The sequence below is a fragment of the Zonotrichia leucophrys genome, chromosome 10, assembly GCF_028769735.1.
Source record: "Zonotrichia leucophrys gambelii isolate GWCS_2022_RI chromosome 10, RI_Zleu_2.0, whole genome shotgun sequence".
Taxonomy (NCBI): domain Eukaryota; kingdom Metazoa; phylum Chordata; class Aves; order Passeriformes; family Passerellidae; genus Zonotrichia; species Zonotrichia leucophrys.
Genome location: NC_088180.1, coordinates 4,411,863 through 4,433,917, shown reverse-complemented (window position 1 = coordinate 4,433,917; position 22,055 = coordinate 4,411,863). Strand labels below are relative to the sequence as shown.

The following is a 22,055-nucleotide window of genomic DNA, read 5'->3' as shown; positions in this document are numbered from 1 at the left end:
AATCTTCTAATCCTTGAAGCTTTCTTCACAGTAATAAAGTATTATCATGCCCTACACAAAGCCTGCCTTAAGTTTAACTCCAAGTACACTGCTTCAGTTTGGTGAGTTTTTCCATTTCTGTTGATTACATGCAACACATTTCTCCTCCTGTCATACCTTCCCTGAATCTGAGATTGTCTCCTATAAAATAGTCAAGAAGTTCATGATTTGAAATAATGCTTTCTTTAATTGCTGTGATGCACAAGTCAGCTGTGAAAACTATGTAAACTCAGATGCAGATAACAACTTCATTTCACCACTAGTTTGAATCTCTAATTATGTCTACTATGTGGAAAAAAAATCCTTTTCTGCAAGGCAGCAGAGCAGCCCTTTATATCACAGAAAACTTACCCTCTCCATTAATTTCTGAAGCTTCAGTGTCTTTTCTTCACGTAACTTTTCTCTCAGCTGTTGAGCTTTCATTTGTTTCTCCTCATGCTTCTTTTTGGATTCTGCTATTGTCCTTTTAATAAAACCAAAGAAGAATAAAATCAAGTTAGACAATATTAACTGACAGTGTAGCAAACATTTCTATGCCATTTCACTAAGAGAAAACAAACAGGCCACTGGAGGGCAATTATTTCCCGTAAATGTGAATACTGTTCTTCTAGACTTTAGTTAGTGGACAATGAAGTACAAGCCTACTCATAAGAAAATAGAGATTTCTGTAGCACTTTCCACCCAGAGACTCAAAGAGAGCAGATTTGTGGAGAGTTTTCCCTGGCTGAGCCAGGCAGCAGCAAGGGCAGCACCTCTTGCGTGAGGGCGAGGAGAGTTTCTCGTGCATGTGGATGCCGTGCCCGGGCGGGCGCGCGGGCTCCTCCTCCACTCGGTCTCCCCACGAGTTGCTCTGGCGCCACGACTCACGAGCTGCACAGGTAAAACAAAGGGGGTGTCACAGACATGTTGTATGAAAAATCCTTTTGCTAAGATTTTTTTCTCCTGAGAAGCTGAGAGGCCTCAGGAATAAAATGTAAACAATGATTATCTGCTGCTGTGGAATGCAACAGGTGGATCTGGGATTGGTCTCATGTGGTTGTTTTTAATTAATGGCCAATCACAGTCCCTCTGTCTCAGACTCTCTGGTCAGTCACAAGATTTTATTATCATTCCATTATTTTCCTTTCCTTGCTAGCCTTCCAATGAAATCCTTTCTTCTATTATTCTAGTATAGTTTTAATATACTATATATCATAAAATAATAAATCAGCTTTCTAAACATGGAGTCAGATCCTCGTCTCTTCCCTTGTCCTGGGACCCCTCTGAACACCACCAGAGTGGGGATAATTTAAACACACAAGAAATGCCAGTAATAAAGGATTACTCTCTCTAGTTCTCCCTCAGATGGGCTTCCTTGGGCCTAGGTGCAAACACAGACTGAAGCATCTTTAATATGCGTGTCCTTTTTTAATGCTTAATGATTTTATTGCACTTTGATCCAGATGATAATATAAATCTGGATTAAAAACCATAAAGTTCTAATAGAGAGAAGCAGAAAGAGAACTTAAGAACAATGAGACACAGAGTCTGAACACAAACTCCATCTTTCCTCAGGAAACAACAGAGAAGATAACATTACTTGGAATGTGTTGGGCAAACTTCTGAAACCTTAACTGGCCATGAATGAAACAGGCATTTTTCTAAATTTTAGATTTCCATGTAAGCACAGTAATATACAAAAATTTACCTTCATAATCTGCCAGAACATCATTCCAGTCCATAGACAAACCACAGAAGGATATGCTTCCATTGCCCATATTAGCCTGAAATTTAACATGAACCAGAGTAAAAACAAACTTTAACTCACAGGTGCACACACACATTAAACAGTGCCAACTCAGCAATATTCAGCAATGTTTCCAAACAGAACTGGCCTCCCCAAAGGTCAGTGCTGTTCCCAGTCTGACAGTAAAAATGAAGACTTTTGCTTCATCTACTCTTCCACAGTAGCAATGAATGTAACAAGTCTCAGCTCCCCGTTTTGCACCCAGAAATCAGCAGCAGGATACTGCAAGCTCAGAGGGCTCTGCACCACACAGCAGCACAGGGCTGCTGAGTTTAGTAAGACAAAATATCCCTCAGTGTGGGATAATTATTACATGGCACATGTCAAACAGGTTATTTCAATGCCAAAAAAACCACTAAAAATTCTATATTCATTCTCCACTGACAACACAGCTTTAACAGGGTACAGAACAATGAACTGGACACTCACAGAGAAGTCACTGTCATTGTCAGTCTCGATGTTAATGTCATTGTTCTCCTCTGCCTCAATCTCCCTGGTTAACTGCTCCTCCTCTGCAATAGCACTGGCAATGGCTTCTTCATTGGCCTTCTCCAGCCGATCTGCCAACTCCTCTTTCTTAGCCAGGACTTCTGCCATGGACTGGAGCAAACATGACACCAGAAAAATAACCAAAATCAGTAGCAGGCACAAAAAGGAGGATTCTACATAGTTAACATGAATTGTATGATATTTTGCTCAACTTCTCTTTACTTACAGTTTTTTTACTGGTATATTTTGTGAAAGTAGCTGAAAATACAAACCCCACTAAAAAGTAGCAACTATTAACTCAGTAACTACATGGAACACAAAATTAATTATTCACATAATTTAGAAACTTGTTCTGCCAACCCTGTCATTGAAAGCACAAAGACAGTTCTCCTGCAATTACTGCTTTAAATACTTACTCTTGGGGACTAAGCAAGGCATACTCTGAGACATGAGTGCATGCCATGCTGTCACCTCTACAAAAGGAACCATGCTCCAAAGTATTATTTAAAGATGGAAATTATCTGCATGAGCTGTATCTGGAAATTTCACTATAGTTAATACAATGGAATCTCAGGCTGTACTTGTTTTCCAGCATGAATGACAAAAGAATGGGGCAAAAATGTAAGCCTGGATGTGCTGATTGTGTTTCCTTCTCTAGTGTCCAGCATTAACCAGACCACTCCCACTCCAGTACCAGACAGTGCACCACAATACACAAACTGGGGCTCAAAGCAGGCTAATCTGGGGCAGTAAAAAGCTTCCAAGAGACACAGATCCCACCAACCTGGCAGCATCCTGAACTGCTAATAACTGAGCATCTGAAACAATGTTAGTGGGTGAGATGCTTGAAATCTGTTCTAAAAGCAAACAGGTACTTGGCTTGGAAATTACCTAGCAGGACCCCAGCTTGCAAAAGTTAAGGGGAAAGTGATTTACAGGAAAACTTCTGCAAATCAGAATTTTAATCTAGTTTCTGACAAAACAAAACCAAACCAAAATGAACACAAACCCCTAAAAACCCAGGACAAAACAAAGCACCTGGAAGTATAACCTGGATTTTGTGTAACATTACTGCAACTCTCCAGTCAGAGAATCCCAGTGAAGCAAACACACCCTGAGACCTGCAGAATTCTCCAGGCAGGAAAGCACACTCTTTTTGGGAAACCAGATAAAAACAGAAAACTGACTTCATGCTTTTTGCTGTAAGAATGGCATTCCTCCAAATTGCTTGTTGTAAAGGAAGACCCAGCAGAGCAGCTCAGCAAGACTTAAAAGGCAGAGGTCTGACTGTTTCTAACAGAATTTTGATATCCCATGTGCTTCCAGTTTGAATGATGAGCAAAACTGAAGTAGGACTTTAATGAGAGTGTGACTTAAATGAAAAATTAGCACAAACATTATTAAAATAAGTAATGAGAGCAAAGATCTATCTATTCCAAGTAACACACTTCTATATTTCTAGTTTAAGTTCTGAAACTTTACCAGAATTGAATTTTACAAGTAAAGAATTTGTGCAACAATTTATTTTTCCTACAGAAGGTACCTCATAGATTTTTCTACAGTTTTTACATAAGGCTAACAGCAAACACTGTGCAACACAGACCGAGAAAATTAAGGCTTAGATTTATTATTCACTCACAAATCTTATGAGGTTTCTTACCAATCTGGCAGCACTCACATTTGAAATATCTGCAGGATCCATCTCAGTTTCAGATTTAGCTTTTTCTGTTTGATGCAAGTCTGCACAGCCAGTGCTCTGGGGGGAAGCCTCATTCATCTGCAGAGTTTCTGAACTGCAGTCAGTGCTGCTGAGAACTGGAGGCATCTCAGGAGCTGGTTCTAAGGAATCCCCCTGCAATGCTGTGCCAGGGCTCCCATTGGCTTCCGAGGCTGGGAACTAACAAGAGGCATTTGCAAAATTAACAAAATGGATCATACTGATTTTTAAAGTCAGAGTCAAATTGTAAGGAAACAACCAACAACAGTGAGTGATGCAAATAACTTCACTTATTTCAGGTGCTCATTACCTTGAAAAAGTTGGATCTTTCTACCTGAAATGTATGTATGAGATGTGTTGAATGCTGACTGGTTGGAAAACATGGAAAAGCTGTCCACAGCATCATAATTTTAATTAGCCTACTTGTGCTGACATCCTACTGCATTTCCATAAATGTAACTGAAATAACCATTATTTGAACAGCCTTTCCTGATCTGGTAAGTTCACAAAAGCTCTAGCCAACACCACCTTTAGAAAATGCTCTGAAGAAAAGTTGCAAGATTTAGGGTTAGAAAACAGTTCAAAATGATGGACTGACCTGAGCCTTCTCAGTAAGGGGACCCTCAGAGTGATGCAAAGGATCCTTCTGTACCAGCTCTGTGCTTTCAGACGCAGCACTGCCGGTGACTGAGCTCCCATGCTTGTTTTCTGCTGGTGGTGAAAGGACATTTTCCTTGTCACTGTCACCTCTGGACTTCAGTGATTCTGCAGCTGCAGGAGCCTTTGCTGCCAAAGCAGTGGAGCGAGATCGAACGGGCCTCCCACGCTGAACCGTCTCCCAGCCCTCGGCGTCCTTCCGATCTACGGGAGAAAAACACCCCCCTCTCAGACAGGAACACTCCTAACAGGAGCACCAGAAACAACTGCTTTATTACAGGATTGCACAAGTTGTGGAGAAAAATGTTCTCTTTAAAAATCAATACCAAACAAATCAATGACATACTCTTCAGCAAAGCCTTTTACTTGAAGGAATGCTATTGGTTTACAGACACTGAACTCCATTCATGGGACACGTTCTGTTACTGCAGAGTGAAGCAGCTCAGGCACAAAAAGCTCTGGGAAATGGCAAGGTGTACTTAAACTTGCCATGTTTTTCCTTGCTATTTCATGAGATGGTAAAGCACAACAAAGCAACAGCATCTGCTCTTCTCTGCAGCAACAGTAACATTAGAGGCCTTTTGTGGAAGTGCGAGTACAGACAAAACAGCTCAACTCAGCACAGAAAGCAGAAATGTGGCTCACTATCCTTACTATTCTGCCAGTGCTTTCTTTACTTCTTTTTCTATTTGTTTCACTCTGGCAACAAAAATATACTAATTGGTGTCAGCTTCTAGAAAACTGCTTTTCCTGGATTCCAGGAAATAGCAAAATATTGCTAGAATAGGAATGCAAGCTGAAGGAGAAAATAGAAAAGCAGTTTTCTTCAATTACTTTGATTTCTATACAGCTGTTACATACAACTTTCTGATCAATATTTCTGATGGTGGTACGTACTTGAAAACCATTTAAAGTTACATTTGTCTGCCTGAAGCATCAGGTCCTAGGTGTGAGCAGATTTCAAGGTGAACTCCTTCTCCATATGTAACATTTTTGTGGCCAGCAATTAACAGCAGCATGTAATTTCCCACACATCTTGAAACAACTGTAAGAGATTTTTTGAAGCCTGACAGTACAACTCACAAGTGTGAAAGGTAAGCTCAGGCCTGTCTATTTGCTGAACAAAAATTCTTGCAAAAAAACACAAGAATTAACTATGTCTATATTGTCCAACATATTTCTGGCAAAAGCTGCTTTCAAGATTGTTCACATGAAAAAAGGAGAAGGGTGTAGAAGATGATTTTTACCTGGAGGAGTAGACATGCAAAAAATCCCAACATTGTTTTACAGAGGGTAATAATCTAGAATACAACTTGTCTAAACAATTAATTCTCTGGGTATTTCTAAGGGTTTTACTAACAAAGACAGTTATATAGAGCAGGCATAAAGACCAGAGCTGGAGCTCAAATGTTAAGGTTTAACATATCAACAGGACTAAGCAGCCTTTAGGTGCACTTGAACTGCTGCCCAACAGCAGCAGTAACCAGAAAACTGGAAATGAGCCAAAACCAGAACTGATGGCACGTTTATCCTTTGCTGCCCTTGGCATCCAGCATTTTGCAAACATTGCTATTTAACTGTGAGGTTCTCTGAACATCTCAGGATGAAACACAGCAGCCTGGCCCAACAGCTGGTGTAACTCCTGAGTAACCAGGGAATTTGACAGGACTGTACTGGAATTTATCTTTGCTGAGCAGCTCATGCAACAGCTGGTTTTACATAACTATATAACTGTTCACAAACCTCAATGATAGATGCAAAAAAATAATTTGGTATTTTACTGCTGAGACAGTTTCATTCCAGAAAAATTACTGTGTATTTTTAAGTAAACAAAATTCCCAAACTGTCTGAGTGAATATGGCTGATCTCTTCAGATCACTGCTGGTACCAGAGTCTGCAAAAAGCCTTCCTGTGTTCCTTCTCCTCACGTGCATCTGCACACATTTCAGTGTGTCCCACTGACCAGAACAGCAGTCAAAAAAACACCAATTACATTTTCCTTTGCCACAGACTGCCCACTTGACCCCTGTAGGCAACTTTGGCCTTCTTTAATTTCTTCATATAGAAAAAATATTACCTACAGGACCTAGTGATGGGAACATATTGCCCTCTCAGGGACAACCTCAACTGCAGCCATTCTCCAGGGAGCAGGGTTTAATTCCCCAGGAATCACAAGCAGATTTACTGCAGAAAGCTCCCAGCCTGGGCAGCACCTGGCCCTGCACCCTGTGGGACAGGGACTGCCCAGGCACTTTGTCTCCCACCCCACTCATTTTAGTATCCAAAGGGACCACAGAGACTCTGCTGTATCTGGTTTAGGACACAATCTGGCCAAGAAATTTCTCTGGCAAGTAACAGCAGAGATTGGTCAGAACTACTAATATCAACCAAAAAACCACCACTGTTTTACTGCAGCAACTTTTGGGCTGCAATTCTTTCTGCTTGTCATTTGAATAACAAGATTGTTGAAACACTTCACTGCTATTTGTTCTGAAAACTGAAGTCACCTTTTACATAAAAGCATCTTTTCTACATTCAAAGGATCAGAAGATACCCTTTTGTTGTATCTACTACCTAAACATAATTTTACTAACATATAGATAATAAGATATATTAATCATAAAAATGTATCTTAACAATCATACTAGTATCTTTTACTAATATCTACTAAAGCTTATTCTACCAAAAAAGAATATTCTTGCCTGTCTTGCCTAGTTGTTCTTTGTCTCGTGGCATATTTCTTAGTAGTCTAAAATGACAGAATGAATCAGAATAAAATTATTCAGAGAAATAGAAAACCATAATCACACTTACTGAAGTAAGAACAAATCTTTTCATAAAAGCCATACATGTTCAATTTTTAATTTGCATTTGTTCACTGTCAGATTCATATTTATTACCCAAGACTCAACCAAGCATTTTAACCCAGAAATACTTGCATTTGAAAGAATATTGCTTGGTGGCTTTAAAGACAAAGCAGTTTTTAATTCATGGATGTATTCAGACTCCTGACCTACCTGGAGTCAGTTTAACAGTGTGATGCCACCTGACAATTACAGTGCACCAGAAGATTCTGCTCATTTTAATTCACCAAGCAGTTCAGGGTTCAGTCACTTCCAGGCACGTTTTTAAATAAGAGTTTGCAAAGCTAAAATGTTTATTGACATTAGGTCACATCTAATGAGAGACAAAGTTAACACTCAGTGAGGCACCAATCTTCCTCCATGTTTTTTTCCCTCTCTGTGGAATTCTTATAGCTCAGTAGCCATCTCCACAGGCTACGTATCACATGCTGGGTTTGATTACTCCCAGAGCTTTGTAAATGAATAATTCATTTGCCTGCCCTGATCATTCTCCAGTTTCATGTGAACTTGGCTGTCCCTGCCTGCTCTTGTGTTACATGGATGTGACAAGCCATCTGTCATCCCAGGGCCCTCCCAGCCTCCAGGCCCTTGGGAAGTTGCTCCATCTGGAAGAACTGCCCAAGGAGCTCACTGGAAACACCACAAACAGAAATGCAGGCACCTGTGTGCCAGCTCCAGGCAGTTCTACCTCAGGAGATGCACAGCCCCTCTAAAAAATTTACTCACCAGTGACTTCATGCCCAAAGCCCCACATAAATAAACTCCAGCCCCATCTGAGCCCCAACCAGGAGAGCTGCCTGGGAGGGCTGGACATCCTGCAAGGTCTCCAGTCTTAGGTACATTACACAGAACATCTATTCACAGCTATGGACATGAGCAATTCATACAAGAAAGAAGATAATGATAGTAATAACAATAAAAACCAACCAGATTTCAAGTATGGCAGCAGAAAAAAATTTTAGTGCTTCTGAGAAGTTCACATGTTCTAGACTGTTCTTTGTCCTAAATCCTGTCATAACATTATTTTAATTGTAAGCACCTATTCCATTTCTAATACACACTCTAAACTTGCATAACTCATCTCACTTTTTACCACAAGCACCAGGGAATTCATGAGCAGAAATTGCTCAGACAGCAAGAACAGACTCCATTCCATATTGTAAAAAACACTCAAGCATGAAAGACAATTTTTTAAAATTCATTAAAATATTGAGGGTAACAGTAAGTTTAATGAGGGAAATGAGATAAGATGATTTAACCTCATTTAATTATGCATTCAGAAAAGGAAAGATTGAAAGAACTATATGGAAAAATAATGCATTTTCCTTCTCCCTAAGGGCTTACTTAGTTAAATTTGGAAATTGCATCAACCATGAAACAGATACAGTATCATACCACTCATCCACATCAGAAAACCATTGTGAGACCTAATGATAATGCTGCTGGAAATCACTGGAGAAAAAGTGTCTGGGGAAATCCTGAGGCTGTAAACCCCAGCTGGGCTCTGGGTGGGCAGGGGAGCCCTTCCCCCAAGGCCCACATGCCCCAAACAGCTGTTTGGGGAGGGCATTACTGGGCACGGGCAGAGCAGATACACGAGCTCAGAGCTGCTCCAATAATGCATGGGAAGAGCCCCTGTGGCTCCCTTCAGAAACTTCACAGATTTTCTTCTGTTTTCATCACTGGGGATAACTGGATCTTACCCAAGTGATTCCACCTCCCACACACAGGACAACGTGCTCCTACAGAGAATGTGATTTGTTAAAAACAAAACAATTCAGCCACGAGCAAATCACCGAAATTCTCCAATGCTCAATGTCAGCAATTAGAGATTCCCAAGAATAAACAAAGTCTAGAGGAATGACTGTTATTTCTTAAAATGAAATGTTTCAAGTCTGGATTACATCCTCCATTTGATTTGAAGATTACTGAACACTTGTAGCCAGTACTACACGACCTAAGGGGCTTCTCTCTATTTGGAGCTCATCAGCTGAAAGTAACATTCAATAAAACACAGCACAACACTGAATCTTCAGCCCTCTAAAAGCCTCTGAAAGTAACATTAAGTCTTTTGTTTTCCTCTTAGCCCCTTAAAATACATTATCCATATTGAAATACAGATCACTTTTATTCCCTGTGTAGCTAACAGCCTTCTCCCTATGCACAAGAACACCTAATAAAGGAATTTTAGCAACAGCTTGGAGCCCTGTCGCTCTATTATAAGAAACAATCACCAGAAAAAGCTTTTGTTACGAGCAACTTCAACTAGTGGTTTATCTCAAAAGTGCAATTACACATCAGCTACAGTGCTGCAAACTCAGCCACACAGCTCCTGCTCTCTAAGCAGCTCACTGCAACTGGACACAGGCAGCAGCCATGGATCCCTGTCAGCCAGCACCCTTGGAGCACGGCTGTGATGGTTCTGCCACCCCTGAACTCATTCACCTTACGTGCCACACCCCTGGACAAGGTGTTTCACTTCCATGATATGCCACAAGTCTGCAAGTCACCACACATGGCTTCTACTGCTCCTGGGCAGAGCATACACCTATCTTAAATTGATACATGCACTTCCCAGAACTTAAAAAAAAAAAAAAAAAAATAAAGCATTGCACTTTTAATTTTCTTTCAGAATATCCATTTCTACATCCTGCCTGATGGTTTTACAGAAAGTCATCTGAGACCACACATGAAGAAAATAAATGAAAAAGAATGCATTTCTGAAGACAATCTCAGAGATCCAGTGCAAAGAAAGTAATTTTATAAATCAAATAACCAAATGGTAGTTTTTTATGTCTGCAACTAAACCAATCTTTTCTAGAACAAAAGATCCTGAATCAAGCATTCTCTAAAGAGCATCTTTAGAAAAAAAATTCATAACTAAATGTGGTAACTCTTGTCTTCCAAAAAACCATCAATTGTTACCTCAGCATAATTCTAATAACATGTTCTTCCAGGACATATAAAACGATCTTGAGCTTTTCCCAGATTCCCAGACATGCATTATTCTTTATATTGTTAAGCCATCCCAACTTGCAGTCAGTAGATTGGCAGTTTGTGACCAAAGACCTTTTGCTTCTTGGGATGTTATCAACTGGTTTTAACAGATCAAATTCTAGTTTGTGAAAATACAGCAGAATTTTACCTTCACATGAAACCACACTTTTGGCGCAAACTTAACTATTGCAATAAAAGGCTGCATCAATCTTTTATCTCCATATTGAATTTAAACATTGTACTTTGCAAAACAGGTCATCACATTCTGAATTCACTTCATCTCACAGTTTGTGCAAACAACTTAGGCCACAGAAGGGGACTTGCCATTTTTCCGCAGTGCCTTCTGTGCAGGGGGTGCCAGGCAGGCTTGTGCTGTGGCCAGCTCAGGATTGGCAGCTTTGGTTCCATGGTTGGCTTTTACCTTATCGGCCCAACTGACACCCGAGGGAGCCAGGCGTGTTGCAGAAATGGTCACTGCAGGGTTCCTAAATGAAAGGCACAGCTCCTTTTAGTGTCTGGGCAAGTAACAGAATGGTTTGTTAGAAAGCTTTACGAGAAACCATCACAACAGTGCTGAACAGAACCACCTCTCCTTTGGCAAACTCTCCAGCTTGCAGCAATTTACACTGAAAAGTTGTTGTAATTTGCTCAACTAATTGCTGTTTTTAATAAACAAGATTAAATTTAATCGTTGTGATACTAATTTCTGAAGGCATTAATATTTTTGGCAACCAAAGCAATGCATAATAAATTCTACACGCTAAATCTTGAAAAATACTCCTGTCATTTCAAGCCTGGCATTTGACCATTTAGTACTCCCAATTCCTTTTCATTAAAAATAATGAACAGATTTTCCTACTCATCTTCCACATAAGTCATTCTATTTATCACACCCTTCTTGTTATCTCTTCTCCAAATTATTTTGGTTTTGCATCAATGCTGTTGGATACCTCTGATTGTCCCTGTTTCTAGTTTCTGTACTTTTCTGAAGATGTGAAGATGACTACAGGTATGAATCACTAATTTCTACAGAGGTACACCACTACCTTCTCTTCTATCCCCTATTCCTTTCTTAGTAACTCCTAGCATTCTGCCAAAAATTTCTGTAGCACCAAGTAAGTCTCAGCCCTTATTTTCCATCCTATTTTCTCTCTCACACACAAAATAATGCAGCCCTCTGGGGGTGCCTTGCTTAAAATTTGCAAGCGTGAAGGATAGAAAATTCATCTCGCTGTTCCTTGCTCTAACACAGTTTCTCATCATGTCCCTGTGACTGTGCATAAAACAGCTCCAGCAGCAATAGCAACAGGTTATTACAGCCAAATAAGGCTTGGCTGAAAGACTAATTGTGCTGAGCTGCAATGTGCTAATAAAAATAAAAGAGCATTGATTTCCACCAGATTCAAGTGTTTCATTTGAGTGCTTGTGCATATTTTCTCCCCACCACCAGGCATTTCAGCAGACACCTTTCAGATGTTTCAGGTAGGTATCAACAGATTCACCTACAAAGGGCCTACACCAAACACACTTTGTAGCATTTTTGTAGAAATACCTGATTTTCAGAGAGCTCAATCCTCAGAGGTGCTGAGCAAACAGCCCAGTGTCACATCTCTGCTGAGGACAATGCAAGCACTCAGGAAACCGGGCAGTGAGATCCCAACAAACCTGAAGGTTGTTGTTTTCCAGCACATACCCTGAGAGAGATTCCAACTGCACACATCTGTGCTCTCCAGACTGGGACAGCACCAGGTAGTGCTGCTCTAAACCTGTGCACATTTTTGTTGAACTGCTTTCAGACATTTTCATTTCAACAAGTAAAAGATGCTTTACTGTAGTATACAACATGCTCTACATTTGAACTAGTATCAGTTTTGCCACACATCAGAATCATCATAATCTCACTTTACACTCACTCCTTCTGAGCTGTATTTACTTCTGCTCACTCAGCTGGCCATTCACATTGCACACACTGGCCATTTTAAAATGCCAGTTACAGACATTCTGATCTTTGCTTTGTAGAGAGAAAAGAGTACTAAACAGATCACATGAAATACACTGACAGTGTTTTATATTCAGGTCTTTGTAATTACCAGTTATTAAATGTATTATAAAGTCAGGAAAAAGCAAGTCCTTGATAGGATTTTCCTTTAGAGATCATGGACTTTTTGTTAAGGAACGCAAAAAATTGCTTATATGATTTAGCAACAACAAAACAATACATTGGTTACTACAGAAAAATGGTGCATTCGTGAGCTTTGGTTCAAATTAATCTTTATTTTAGCTTCAATAAACTTCTGAGTTGGTTTCATACCCAAAATTTAAACTCCTTCGAGCGTTTGATGTCACACTAATCCTGTCTGTGGAGGGACTTGGGATCACGTGCCGTCCTGGAGACATTTTCTTTACTTCCCAAGCCAGTGAAGTTGGTCTGCAAACCCAGGAAAGAAAAGTTGAAAAATACAATTCACAATAACTCTTCCTCTATCACCTTAAAGCAAAGTTAGAACCAACAAACACTCAGTATATTAACAAATGCTGCTGAATTTAATCATTCATCTCAGCAATTGTTTCTACTCTAACTACAAACCCTATCAGCCAGACCCATATCCAAAATAATGCCTCTTCTCAAGAATAAAATGTTTATTTCAAATTCCAGTATAGAGCAAAGCATCAAACCAACCACTGAAAAGGAAAAGATGAGGGAAGGACTGGAAATATCCTCTACTTCTAAGTGACAGTGACAATGCACATAAAATGTCCTCACACCCATTTTGTCCAAAGGGAAAATTGGTTCATTTGCTGAAGCTCTGCTAGAAAATGAAGTTTACTGTGAACTTTACTCTCTCTGTAGATTAAAAAAATATAAATCTAATTACCTGCTTTGAGCATCAGCTTTTTCTAGCTTCTCCTGTAGCTGTATCCAATCAATCAAAGCTTTGAAGTCCCTTACATAGTTATCAAGCATCATCAGGACTTCCTGAAAAGCAACCATCACATCAATCTTTCTATTTAAAAACAATCCCCCACCCCAATAAAAGAGCTGAAAAGAAAGAAGGACATTTACTATTTAGCTTTCTCATTAAAAATAAACCCAGGAAAACCCCTGAGAACAAGAAAGCCCAGATAATAAACATTTTTATGTGAACAACCATTAAAACATTTATCCTAAAAAAAAGGTGCATATTATTCAAGATCTGTGTCAGCATCAATGTGTAAGGTCAAAATGGCAACATTTGCAGGAAAATAATTCTTAACACACATAAGGATACCTGTTTCATTATTTATGCCACTTTTTTGGTCAGAGTTATCTTTTGAAATATGCTGAACATACATCACCAAGAAGGCAAAACTGCATAAAACCTAACAGGTCTGTGGAAAACTAAAAATATCACAAATAAACTGTTTGTGAAGTAAAAGTAGACAAAACTACACATAGGCAGCAGCACCAGAACCTGGGTGGGATTAAAACCTACACTGTCAGAAACTATGTGGGCATGCTGGAGATTTACTCAGAACATGCAAAACCTTGATGAAGCAGTTTGAATCTGGAACCACATGTTGGTCTCCAACAAATAAAATCAACTGTCACAAAAGGACTATCAATTAACTTCACACTACTCCAGGAAGAAAATCACAGACAAAATGGCAGCGGCTGAAGAGTCTTGTTTCTGATTAAAACACCCTTGACTTTGAGAAATTATTGACTGTGTCTACTGATGCCCAGCTGGCACAAATGTGTGAGTGTGGTGCCTATGGTATGGTCAGATTACATCCAGAAACAATGAAAAATTCAAGGGAAGTTGCCTCTACTCAGTTAATGGCACCAGTTTTTCACTGCAAGGCAGAGCAAAACATGATAATGGAACTCTCAGTTGTGTTACCTGGGCAAACTACAAACTTCTGCTGCCACTGGCAGGGAAAGGAGCAATTCTTCATATTCCACATATAAACTCAAAAATCACTGACTGAACATGACAAAACACAGACGTCAGGCACCTCCTCAGCAAAGCTGGATTTCACCAACACAGCACATGAATGCCTCTCTCAGGGACAGAGTCTGAGCTCATGGCAGCCAGAAAGAGCAGCTTTCATAACTACTCTGTCCCAGACAAGAAAAATGTGTCCTGTACTCTGTCGTGACAACGTGCTGAAAATAATCAAAATCCATGAATGAAGCTTGAATATGAAACTTAAATGAGCTTCACATGCAGAATGTAAAGTACAGACATAACTTTATGGTATAAGGAAAAACACAAATGACAAAATGCTGCTGTTTCACAAGTTCTGTACTGTGCCAATGTCATTCCTGCTGGTAATAAGATAAATTTTCTGCTCAAAGTAATTATTACTTAGAAATTTTGGGAACAATTACAAATGAGAAGGTATTGGTTCTTAAGTGTATAACTACAAATTTTAACAGTAAAACCTTTGACAGCAAAACCAGTAAAAACACTCTCCTACAGTCCAGGTAACTAATGCACATTGTTGCAACATCACATCCCATACATATTTACTTTTAATTGTCCTTTTAGCAGAAAAAAGACCTCTAACACATGAAAAATGCTTTTTCATATAAAATCATATGGATTATTATTCATTTTGTTTAACACTGAAATTCAGCTTCAGTTTTGACATGAGTATCCTTTTAACTATTCCTTATGACACACACAGAGCATATGCTGACCAAAGTCAGACACCAGGGAGGGAAATCAAACAGAATCCCACTGCTGCTGCAGAAGTTGCTCTTTGTTTTGAAATATTCCTCAAAAATGCTAACAGAAATCTTTCTTACAAAGCAGTTGGTTTACAGCACCAAAATAATTAAGTAAAGTCTGCTACAAGAAATGAACAACTCAAGTGTCTCAACCAGCTCTTTTTTTCTGTTCCACTAATAAAATTTCAGCTTTCTAATCCAATTCATGTCCATTTAGGTTAGCTCATGCTAAGTTGTGCTGACTGTTACTAACAATGAGAGCATAGAAACCAAAATTTAATTCTGAATCATTTATTTTTCAAGTCAGCCATTTACATATTCCTCAGGAAGAAAAAAAAAAAAAAAAGGATTAACGTGAATATGACTTATATTTCTGAAGTTAGCTAGCACAGGAAAAAACCACAATAAATGGTTTAACCTATTTTAAGGAATGTTTAGCTCCACATTATCAGAAATGATCAGAGCAGACCCATGCAGCTGTAACCCGAGCCATGTTTTATGAACAAGGGAATACAAACAAGACAAGCAGCTGGAGCGGCCCTACACTCACTGATGCACATCTCTCTCCCCAAAGCCATGAGGGCCATTTTGTCAAGCAGGATGGAGCAGAACAAAAGTGGCTCAGAAAGCGCCGTTGCAGGCACGCAGATAACTCCATATAGATGTCCAGCTAAAATTACCAATTAGCTCCCCGATGGGCCGCAGCGGCTTCGATTGGTGTGCGAGGGAGCCGGGGCTGGCGGGGGCAGGCGGGCCGGCGCCGTCCCTTTGTCCTCTGACACCGGATCCGGCCGGGGCTCCGCGCCAGCCCCGCTACCTGCGGCACCGCCACCGCCCTGCTGAGCCAGGCAGAGCTGCACCAGCCGAGAAGCTGCTGACAAAAAGGAACCTCCATGGGCCGCTGTGCTGCGGCTGCACTGGAGTCACAACAGTTTTATATCGCATTATTTCTCAAGGTCACATCCAGCCTGTACGGTTCTTAAAGACAGCTTGAGCTAAGGAAGAAAGCAATACTGCTGAAAACAACCCTTCAAGGAAAATCAGCGACATGAAACTCAAATCAGACACAATGTAACTCCTGTTACCTTCTCCTCTCTGTTCTGCATGTTTCTTTTTTGTTTTCCCTTCTTTTCTCCAGCTTTCATTGATCACTCTGCTTGCCATATATTTATCTCAAAGTAGGACTTCTAGTCTCTTCAACTGGGTGACTGTCAGAACCCAGGGCATCCCTCTGGCTGTCCGAGCAGCCAGGACCCCTGCCAGGGGGCTCAGAGCCCAAAACACCTGTGGGTTTGATTATGACCCATGGAGCAAGTTACCAACCTTATATGAAGATCAGCAAGCCACAACAGTTTAAGTAGAATGATAGTGAAGTTATCATGGGGTGGAAAAGTAGATTTTGGGGTTTTTGGTATGGGGATTCAAGAGGCAAGATGGAGGGAACTGGGTGTGTCCAGCCTTTCTTCTTGGCCTCCATCTTGTGCTGTGATGTTGGCACTTACAGACTGGTTTAGAGTAGAAGCTCACTGTCTAACATGGGTGATGGGTATTGGAAAGTAATTGTAAACATTGTACACGTGGTTTTTAGTATAAAGACATAACACAGCCCCAGGGCCAGGCAGAGTGCCTCTGGTGCCTCTGACTGTCTTGCTGAGCTGATCTCAGCAGGACAGGAGAAAGAATTTTATAGATAAGAAACAATGAACAACCTTGAGACCAAGAAATGAAGAGCTCTGACTGCTTCTTCAACTGCTGGGCTGGGAAAAGAGACTTTGCAACTTTTCTGGGAGTCACTCTGACAAGCTGGAGACCCCAACAGGTGATCCTATAAATGACCAGGTAACCAACAAAGATCTTCAGGAGTAGCTACATGGGAACCATCCTCAGTCAGGACTTGGGTCCTTGATAGGCCCATTGAAGTCCCATTTTACAGAATGGGAGTGCACTTCAGGAAGCCCTTAACCCCTTTGAAATGTCCTTTCATGCATTTATTCTCCCATTCTCAAACAAGGAAGAGGCAAACAGGGAAGTACCAAAGACTGCAGGATTTTAAGGTTACTCCAACCAAAACAGTAGTACATGCATCAGGGAAATTAATTCAGTCACCACATTGGTACTTTAGCTTATTAGCCAAGCTAGAAATATGGGTTCTATTTTACAAACCATCACTACTTTATGCTGTTTCATTATCTATACTGAACATTTTAGTTTATGTATTTACCAAAATAAACTCAATTTTTTTTTATACTGGAACATGCTTTTAGCACACAAACTAAGTTCCTTCCTTCTTTTTTTAAATGTATGTTTTCAAGGTTAACTGGGTGTTTCAGTAGTTTGACACAAAAATTGCTTCCAAAAATTCCTTTGGTTGAATTACAGATAATTAAAGCCAGCTCTGGGGTTGGTTCAACCACTGTGATTGTCAAAGTGATTCTCACAGCTTTGGGAAGGGATGAAAGGAAGCAGCTCCTCTAGACAAAGGACTCTCCTTCTATCAACTTCAGTATGTGACAAACAATATTTTAAGCAAGCACACGGTCTCCTAGACCCAAGTGTTAAATGCAGCACCTCTGGCCTCAGCTGCTCCTCACTGATGCACCTTCAGCAGGGCAGCCACAATCCCCAGCCTGACAAGGATGTGCCCCAAAGGACCACAACCATTTCCAAAGGAAATTTTCTCCAGAAGAATTAATGCAGTGGCACATGCAAGGACTCAATGACACAAAACTTAAATACACACATACACATATATACACACATATATGTCTGGTGCAAAGGATGGAGAGGCAGCAACAGGGATACCCAGACTAAAAGACATGCTGGCTTTTCTGAGTAGAAACTAATCTCAGGTGAAAAGACAAAAGATTGTACAGACTCTAAGTAATGCTAAACAGCAATGTAAAAAGAATATAGAACTCAATTTTTAAATTATAAAATTCAGCTTTTTTGAAAGGAAAAGAACAGCTGTGTAGACATGGATTCTTACACAGCTGAAGCTCTTAATTCATTCTAGGAGGAAGATACCTCCAAAATTAAATTAAAGGTAGTTCAATGTTCTTCTATACTTGGTGTATCATTAGTTGTTGGATCCAGTTGCTCAAACTCTATCAAGAAGGGGTTTACCTGAGTGTGTAGTGTTTCTGTTTATATATACATACACACATACACATATATAAATACAAACTCAGTTGCTGAGACACCTGAAAACACCATAGAAGAACAGCAGCTGAAGACATCTGCTGTATTAACCAAAACTGATTACAGAATCTGCCTTCTATCCATCTACAGATCTTTTGGTCCTAATACCTTTTATCATACAGCAGGAGATTTAAGCCATTACCATTTCTGCTCTGCCTCCACTTGCCACCCAAACCTAGAAAATTGTAGGTAAAATATTCATATAAAGATCAGCCACACAAAACCCCAGCTAATATAGAGACTATCCCCACAATTTGCATTTCAAATGTTGAAGGTTACAGCCATATCTACTAGGACATATTTAATCTTTTATCACTACTGCACAAGCTGATTGATGTACAGTGAGATGATGCCTAAACTTGAGAACTCTTCATTTATTTCAGAAATAATTCCGCCATGTTCATTACACCTTTCCACACAAAGCATCCACGCCATATCTATATATCCACATACAAGATTTGAGAGTTCTCAGTTCCAAATCAATAGCAGAACACCAACTTCAGCAGAGCCCAAAGCTGAGGAAATGCACACAAGCACTGATCCTCTTACACACATTGCCACTGTTTGGATCCTCACCACAACCCTTCTGTCTGCAGTTTCAACCACAAACAGCCACCAGAGGCCTCTCCCACTGGGGAGCATCAAACATCTTCAGTGACAACACAATCGATAAAACTGCAGCAGCTCCTAGGACAGGGGACAGCAAAAGGCACAAAATACCAAAAAACCCCAATGAACACTTCTATACCAGGTGCCAGAAGTTGTCATGTTTCATTTTCCCAATGGGTCTTCTTAGAAGACAACAACAATGGTTAAATGGAATAGCACCTGCCCATTTGATAGAAGTTTAAAGAGTCAAAATTAAGGAAGTTTTTGATAATGTGAATTTATCTTAATTGAAAGGATTTTTCAAAATACCACTTTAAAAAATGAAGGAAAGGTTAGCAATGGGACCATTTTGGTTTCTTATTTAATATTATTTCCCACCTATGTCCAACAGTCAAAATGGGAGAAACTGGACTGTCTGTCAAAACCACCATAAAATAATGACAAATAATAGAATTTATAGAAGAGAAACATTATTAGTAAAAATTCTTTGCAAGACTAAGCAGTTTCACACTTCATAACTTAATTAACAGAAATGATAGTAATTATGAAAAGAATAGTCATAATTTAACAGTAACCTGGAAAAGAAAATCCCAGACAAAAGACCACAGCACAAACACATATTCCAGCTGTTTAGGTAAGGCACAGTTGTGCTGAGAAAAAAGATCTTTTGAAAGGTAAGAGTGACATGAACATTAAATAAGTTTCACAGCATTTAACACTGGACTGCCCTGCTTGCTCATTTTTGGGTTTTTTCACCTCTGCTTTGCAAACAAGTAACCTGAGCCACACAGATCCATACATCATTGTCAAGAGTCTGCTGAAATGAAGACTTTTCACTCAGGCTGTCGTGTCCCCATCCTAAAGCAGATCCAGCAGCCCGATTAAAACGTTGAACGGTATCTAACCCCCAAAAGATGTGATAATGACACAAATACGCTTCTGTTCTTTCAGTCACAAAAGTTCAAAATGCTAATTTAATTACAATGCAAGGTTGGCTGAGTTTCTTAAACCAAAAAATTCTACAGAAAGTTTCCTGAGCAGGAAGACAGTTCAGTAACAAAATGTTAAATTGTGTTAGACCAACGAGAGATTTGGAAGCCTCTGAGCTACTGTTCAGTTCTCAAAGCTGCTTTCAATGAAATGTATTTGTACACCAATCTCAATAGCAATTTGGCTGTGTCTGATTACAGCAGAGAATGAGATGCATAGGATAAGAAAAAAGTTTACTTAAATTGATATATGAATTTTTTTACAGTGATTAGATAATCATTTCCAGAATGTGTTGAGTTTCCAGCCATGTTTAATACGAAAACAAAGTCATCTCTTTAACATTTCTTTTATAATGTATTCTGACTTCTCTTAATGCTTGTGATAAATTCCATTGCCAAAGCATGAGTGATTTTTATTAAATGACAAGGGTATTTCTAAAAATCTACTGGAAAATCACAATAAAATGTGAACCAGATGCACAAGCTATTACAAATTCAGGTTATTTGAAACTGGAAGTGTCTTACAGTGACATCCCAACCAGACATTGCTTACACTCGACCACCAATCACTTTCTTAACAAAGGGAGAATGAGAAGTGATAACTATCACTGGAGAAAGGGAGCAAAGTGTAATTAAGCCACTTAACAGCAAGCAAATGAATGTGAAAAAGGCTGAACTACAACAGTGCCACCTACAGTAAAGGACATTACTGGGAAAAAGAAATCAATCAGTGCTTACTCACAAAAATAACAAAATCAGAACTCAATTAACAAAGTCTGATTTCACCACACAGCTGAGCTCTAATAATATAATGTACAGCATGACAAGTTTTATAGAATTTAAAAATTAGTCCTTGCTCAAGATGAAAGCATTTTCTTAAATATAAATACATATGTCCTCAGCTTTCCTATCTAAAAGCCTATACAAAATGCAAATGAAGCGCTAATTCCTCATTTACCTCTCATATTTCTAAAATATAAGAAAAGCCAGCTAGAAGGCAGGCAGGCAAGGAGAGCTGGGGCATTACCTTGCACTCCACCACGCTCTGGTCTGACTCGCAGGTGACGTAGATTTCATCGACGGCGCGCCGCAGGTTGTCGAACAGGAAGGCCCAGTAGCGAGCCCGCAGATCCACCTTGCGAGGCTGCCTGGCCTTCGTCGGGCTTTTGTCAAAGCTTTTGTCTCCAGCTCCTGCTGCTGCTAATTTACAGTCCAAGGTACTGTTCTGAAAACAAGAAGGTCCAAGGGGAAAGGAGAACAGCAAACAGAAGTGTGGGAAGGAGTTGGGTTTCTGTGCAACACACCTTTCACCAGCAAACTGAAACATCTGCAAACAAGAATGGCTTCACTGAAGACAACGACATCATTGCACTCACTTGAGGTTTTTAACACACACTTTCTTAAATATAGGCAGCACTTATGATCAACTAGATTCTGTTCCTTTGACAGTTTTTCTGTTCCTTTGACAGTTATAATACTTGCATTCCACACAGTATGAGATACTCTGCCTCTCAGCACACTGGAAAGATACATTTTCTAATTACATATCCTGTATTACTTTTTCTGACAGATGTGCATATCCAGAGGTGAAAATAGCATTTTACTAAAAAACATACCAGCAATATTCCACCACAGGGAAATTCTATACCAAGACATTACATATGACATGATGGTTTTTAAACCCTCATGGTAAAACGTGTTAATGCCAGTGAAATGCACCCTAAAATACAGATTTAACTGAGCCAGTACTGCTTTGCTGCACAGGTGCAGGGGACAGCCAACATGTGTGGAAACCCAGGGCACCAGGAATATTTCTCTGTCTGCTCTGGGGTGTCCTGATCCCCAGGGGAGCACTGACTTTGACTCTCATTCCTGGAGAAAGTTTCCTAGACTCCAAGACAGACTAGAATCCACAAAAGTGTGACATAGATTGTACAGAGTAGTGTAGGTGTATCACTTGGTGAGAAATTTAGGTTTTGGGATTTTTAAAATGTGA

At 39.9% G+C, this 22,055-nt stretch overlaps 1 protein-coding gene across 3 annotated transcripts in view; it reads right to left on the bottom strand.

Moving 5' to 3' along the window:
• Nucleotides 1-22,055, bottom strand: part of SCAPER (S-phase cyclin A associated protein in the ER) — a 135,971-nt gene that overhangs the window by 101,407 nt on the left and 12,509 nt on the right. For all 3 annotated transcript variants that reach the window (XM_064722208.1, XM_064722206.1, XM_064722209.1), the window contains exons 5-14: nucleotides 21,087-21,284; nucleotides 13,426-13,526; nucleotides 12,861-12,977; nucleotides 10,874-11,034; nucleotides 4,630-4,892; nucleotides 3,993-4,211; nucleotides 2,255-2,425; nucleotides 1,727-1,802; nucleotides 792-909; nucleotides 391-502 (exon numbers count right to left, since the gene is read on the bottom strand). In XM_064722208.1, the coding sequence (XP_064578278.1) occupies nucleotides 391-502; nucleotides 792-909; nucleotides 1,727-1,802; nucleotides 2,255-2,425; nucleotides 3,993-4,211; nucleotides 4,630-4,892; nucleotides 10,874-11,034; nucleotides 12,861-12,977; nucleotides 13,426-13,526; nucleotides 21,087-21,284 (1,536 nt within the window). The remainder of the gene's footprint in view (nucleotides 1-390; nucleotides 503-791; nucleotides 910-1,726; nucleotides 1,803-2,254; nucleotides 2,426-3,992; nucleotides 4,212-4,629; nucleotides 4,893-10,873; nucleotides 11,035-12,860; nucleotides 12,978-13,425; nucleotides 13,527-21,086; nucleotides 21,285-22,055) is intronic.